This window comes from Cebus imitator, unplaced genomic scaffold (genome assembly GCF_001604975.1).
Source record: "Cebus imitator isolate Cc_AM_T3 unplaced genomic scaffold, Cebus_imitator-1.0 Scaffold864, whole genome shotgun sequence".
Lineage (NCBI taxonomy): Eukaryota > Metazoa > Chordata > Mammalia > Primates > Cebidae > Cebus > Cebus imitator.
The window spans coordinates 256,001-261,823 of NW_016108179.1; the positions used below are offsets into that span (position 1 = coordinate 256,001).

General features: G+C 39.4%; 1 protein-coding gene across 3 annotated transcripts in view; it reads left to right on the top strand.

The window, feature by feature from the left end:
• Positions 1 to 856: 856 nt before the first annotated feature.
• LOC108297977 (cancer/testis antigen family 45 member A10-like) overlaps positions 857 to 5,823 on the top strand; it is a 9,250-nt gene continuing 4,283 nt past the window's right edge. Inside the window, exons 1-2 of one of the 3 annotated variants that reach the window (XM_037735636.1) lie at positions 857 to 914; positions 5,387 to 5,561. In XM_037735636.1, coding sequence (XP_037591564.1) covers positions 5,393 to 5,561 — 169 coding nt within the window. In that variant the 5' untranslated portion in view covers positions 857 to 914; positions 5,387 to 5,392. Of the gene's footprint in view, positions 1,087 to 5,386; positions 5,562 to 5,823 lie in introns of all 3 variants that reach the window. The other 2 variants (XM_037735635.1, XM_037735633.1) reach the window with 2 other exon arrangements.

Below are 5,823 nucleotides of genomic sequence, written 5' to 3' on the forward strand. Positions count from 1 at the left end.
TGCAATAGCATAAGCATTTCTACATATCTAAGGTTTCAAATCCTCTTTTATGAAACAAATCATTTGTTATCCCTGAAGTTTTAAATTGATATATTTAATACAAGCAAGCAGAAGGAGGGGAATGATGAAAATTAAAGTAGAAGAAAATCAACAAAATAAAAAACAGAAAAAACAATGAAATCAAAAGTTGGTTCACTGAAAAGGTGAAAAAAACCTAACAACCTTTTAGCTTGACTGACCAAGAAAAAAACAAAAAACTATACAGATTATCAAAACCAAGAATAGAAGGGGGTATATTAATACTGACCTTATAGAAATTAAAAGGAATACATTCTGAATAACTTTCTGCCAAAAATTAACTTGGATAAAATAGAAAAATTCCTTGAAGACAAATTACTGAAATAGGACTATAGCATGAAAAGAGATTTAATTAGTAATTTAAAAACTCCCCGCAAATACAAGCCAAGCCAAGGTGGCTTCGCATGCAAATTCTACCAAACATTTAAGGAAGAAATAATACCAACACTTAGCAATGTCTTCAAGAAAATAACGGAGGAAGAAACACTACTTCATTCTATGAGGCCAGTATTACCCCGTTATCAAAGCCAGACAAATATATCACAAGATATATTTGCCTGTGAGCTCCAAATTCACCCTTTTATACTGCAGTGTGAGAAGGCTCTGTGTTCCTCTGCCTATGTGCGCGGTGCAGTTGATATTGAAGGCCGCCTTTAGAGGGCGCCAGAGTCAGCGAAGGGGAGCGCTGCTCTTCCTGGGTCTCTCTGGGCTGCCGCCCTTGGTCCTGCTGAGTTCGAGTCTTCTCCTCTGGACTGTGGCGCCCCCAACAGGTTCCCAGTGGCCGGCCGCTTACCTTCCTTCCATCTCCCTGAGGCACTACGGGATTGGTGCTTCCGGTGAGACAGGTACCGTGCACATCACTCCCAGGTGCCCTAGGGGGCCCATTTCCCACAACTCCCAGAGGCACTTTTCTAGAAAGTTCAACCGGGGGGAGGTGCCACAGCAGTTTCACTGCCATTTTGTGATGTGACGCTTCCGCTTCTCCGGCAAGGTCAGGACTTCAGGACTGTGAGTGGAGCAGTTTTTCCCTGAATGCTTTCATTTCACCCTGGAAAGTGTCCTTTGTCCTAGGAAAGCCTCTTTTCTGGGGTGCTCTCCGTCGGGTGTGTGGTATGGATCACTGGGCTATGTGTTCCCACTCTGAGGACACCGCCGTGGGAGCCTGTGTTGGCTGTGGGGGAACATTTTCATTGGGCACCCCATCTCAGCTATGTTGTGGGACTGGGGGGTTTTCTCGGGGGCTCCCTCTAGGTGATGCGAGGGACTTTTCCTGCTGAAATGATCTGAACCAGGACTTAGGGATCCTGCCTTGGTTGTCTGTGTCAGCCTTGGGTTCCGGGGTGTGTCTTCCCCCGCTCAGTCACAGCCCTGAGGGGAGACTCTGCCTTCTGGACTCTGCCTGTGCTCATGGGCCAGGGTGGGGGTGGCTGTGCCCCGGACGCACTATCACCGCTCTGTGGGGTCACTGTCGTGGGCTTTATCTCACTCCACGAGGAGCTCTTCTTTGGGTGCTGATGTCCTCTGTGGGGCGCATTTGTCTTTGGATGTTGCTCATGCTCAGCTAGGATGTGTTGGCCTTTCTTTGGTTCTGCTTGTCCCTGATGGGGATGCTTACCAAATGCTTTCTCTTGGTGCTGGGTTTTTTAATTATCTGTGGGTTCTGTCTCCCGGTGCTGCGGGGGAGTGGGGTGCTGTTCCTTGGATTCTCTAAGCCTACGGTGGGACTTGGGGAGCTCTATGTCCGCCATGATGGAGGCCACCTGACCCTGGGAGCTCTGTCTCGCCCCGGGTTGGAGTGCTTTTCCTCCGTTGGTTGATCTCAGTTCTGAAGGAGCTCTTCCCTGGGGTACTATCTGACCTTTCAACCACAGCCTGGGGTGTCTGTGTGGGAATCGGCGTACAGAAATATTCGAAGATTCCAGCTGTGCCACATTCACACACTTGCTGTACAGTTAGGCTTTCATTCCAGCCACTCTGATGGGTGTGCAGTGATCTCTCCTTATGTCTACACTTGCATTTCTCTGCTGATTAATGAGATTGAGCACATCTTTTTTAAAATTTTTATTTATTTATTTATTGTTTACTTATTGATTGATACTTGTTTGTGTTTTGAAGTGGGGTCTCCCCCTGTCTCCCAGGCTGGAGTACAGCGGCACTTCGACCTCCCGGGCTCGAGCAATTCTCGTGCCTCAACCTCCGGAGTTCGTGCCTGGGACTACAAGCATGCACCACCATGCCCGGCTAATTTTTGTATTTTTTTTTTCGTAGAGAGGGGGTTTTGCCAAGTTGCCCTGGCTGGTCTCGAACTTCTGGCTTAAGCGATTCACCCACCTCGGCCTCTCAAAATACTGGGATTACAGGTATGAGCCACCGATTCCAGCTATTTATTGATGGTTTTGGAGCACGTTTTTATGTATTTATTGGTCATTTAACTGTGCCCTTTAGGAAGTTCCTTTTCAGGCCTCTACTCCCAGATTTTACTGAGATGTTTGTACTTTAAAAATGGATTTGTAGTTTACATATATTCTGGATTTCAGTTATACACACATACACACAGGCATATATGTACATATATAAAATACATATGTAATTTTAATGTCTTCTATAAATCTGTTTTGCTTTTACACTGTCTCCATAAAATGTTTTCGACGAACAGACTCTCTTAATTTTATTAGTCAGTGTATTATTTATGGCTATTGCTTTTTATTATTTTAAGAAAAATCTTTGCCTTACCCAATGCCATGACGATTATATTGTTTTCTTCTAGGTCTCAAATTCATCTCAAATAAATTTTCGTTGAATGGAGTAAAGTCAGAGTCTGGGTGTGTTTTATGTGTTTATTAAAGTCATATTTGAGTATGACTGTTATGAAGTGTGTATTCAGCTTTCCCCCTCAAATTTTATTGGGATGTTTGTTTCTTAAAAATTGATGTGTAGTTCTGGATATGTTATGTATTCCACTCACTTTTTGTCATATATACATACATACATACATATGTATGTATATATGTGTGTGTGTGAGCTTGTGTGAGTGTGGTTAATATATATTTTTACATATAACCTATACAATCTAATCTATGATATATAATCTACAAATATGCTTTGCTTTTTCACTGTCTTAATAGTGTCTTTGGAGGAACAGAAATTTTCCATTTAATTATGTCAAATTAAACAATTCATTCTTTATGGTTAGTGCTTTTGTATCCTCATTAGAAACATCTTTCCCAGTTCTGTAGTTATGAAGATAATATCTCAAGTGTTTTACTAGATTGTCTATCCATCTTTAATAATGTTTTTTGGAGTGGATAAGAGTCAAGGTTTATATTTTCCCTGCATTTATAAAGTGTATTTATTAAAAGCACAGCCCTTTCCACAATGATTTACAGAATCTCTTCTGTGGTAAATCTAGCTCTTTTGTGTTTCCAGATTGTTTCCAGACTCTGTCCTCTTCCTTTGGTGCATTTGTCTGTCATTGCTCCAATACTACACTGTTTTAATTGCTCTACCCTTACAGTAAATCTCATATTTAGTAGTGTATATCTACCAAATTAGTTATTCTTCTTAAAAATTGTCCTGGCTTTTCCAAATCTTTAATTACCATATATATTTAAAACAATTTTTTTTAGACAAAGTCTCACTCTGTCGCACAGGCTGGAGTGCAGTGGCACGATCGTGGCTTACTGCAACCTCTGCCTCCTGAGTTCAAGTGCTTCTCCTGCCTCAGCCTCCTGAGTAGCTGGGACTACAGGCATGAGCCAGCACGCCCAACTGATTTTTCTGTTTTTAGTAGAGACGGGGTTTCACTACATTGGCCAGTATGGTCTCAACCTCTTGATGTCGTGATCAGCCTGCCTCAGCCTCCCAAAGTGCTGGGATTACAGGCTTGAGCCACCGTGCTGGCAATTCCCATATACTTTTTAAAAAACTATCAGCTTGTCAGTTTTTGGAAAATTTATTTTACATGGTGTAATTTTAAGTAAGATTGCCATGATCATTCACGGAGAATTAACAGTAATATCTCTTAATAATGTCTTCCATTCCGTGTAAAGAATATTTTTTCCATTTACTGCAGCCTTGAATTTCTCTCAGTGATGTTTTGTAATTATTGTGTAGTGCTCCAGCACATCTTCATTAGATTTATTCCTAAGTATTTGATGTTTCTGGTACTGTTTTTAATGACATTTGAAATTTCATATTCTAATTATTTGTTTCTATTAATTATAAAGAAATACCAGTGGTTTTTATTATATCTAGTAACTTGACTAAGTTTGTTTATTAACCCTAATGATTTTATTCTTTTACATTGTCTATGTACAGAACACTGTTGTATGTGAATAATAACAGTTTCATTTCTTTCCAGTTTTTAAACCTATTATGTCTTCCTGATGCCACTGCACTTCTTAGACCCTCCAGTAAATTGTTGAATGGATAGTTGATATTTTTGTCGTGTTTCCAAACTCAGGGAGAAAATACTGATATGTCACTATTAAGTATGGTTTTTACCATGATTTTTTTGTGCATACGCTTACCACCATTAGAAAGTTGCCTTCTTTTCTAAGTTACTGATGGTTTTTGTCATGAATAAATGTTAAACATTGACCCCCTCATCTATGAAAATAATCCTGTGGTGTATCCCTGTTTTTTTTTTTTTTTTTTTTTTTTTTTTTTTTTTTTTTTTTTTTTTTTTTTTTTTTTTTTGTTAATGTGGTGCATTATATTTATTGATTTTCAAATGTGAAATCAATCTTGCCTTTCTGCAATATGTTTGACAATGGTTGATGTATGTTGTTTTTAAGTACTATTGCATTTTGTTTGCTAAACTTTTGTTTAGAATTCTTGTGTTTAAATTCAGGGTGATCTTAGCTTGTAGTTTTGTCTTGATCTTATCATTTATTTTTTTCTAAAGTCCTTGTCAGATGTTGTTACCAGGTTTGTATGAATCTCCTAAAATGAGGACAAAGAAAAGGAATTATTTTTTCTAACAAGGGTTGATACAAATTGGTTTATAATCTTCAAAGAGTTAATAATAGTTTAATCTACATTTGATTGATGGTCGCTGCCTATTCTGCAATCATTTTGATTGATTTTGATTAAACTATCTTCCTTCTTTTTAACTTAGCATGCATTAAAATTAGGTTTCTTTTCATGACAACAGAGTGTTTGTTGGGGCTTGGTAAATTTTGGCTCATGATTATACGTCAAATTAATGATTCACATTCTTGGTTGGATACACATATGCAGACTGTTTGCCATTTTGTGATTGTTAGATTTTTGTCATGAGTGGGATATGTTCATTGATGTATTTTAGGAAACCATGACCGATAAAGGAGAGAAGGTGGCTGTAGAACCTGAAAATGTGTTTAAACGTCCCAGGGAATCTGACAGTCCTTCATATCAGAAAAGGCAGAAGATGGCCCTGTTGGCATGGACAAAAGGAGCAAGAGGTGGTGGTACTGGACACTCCGCCATGTCTATGGAAAAGGGTAAGTTGGCCTGACCTCATGTCCTCTTCATGCTGTATCCAGTGCAGCTGGCCTCCTGCCTCTTACCTTCCAGATAAACTGTCCTTGTCAAGGTCAACAGTTTCAGCTGGCATTGCCATTAATTTCACAACAGCATTTGACAGTTGTTTACTTCCTCCTTCGTGGAAACCTTCTAGGATTTCCATTTTCCACAACGTGTATTTTTTAAAATTTCTTGTCCTTACTAGTGAATCCCTCTTTTCTTTTTTCTTTCTTTCTTTTT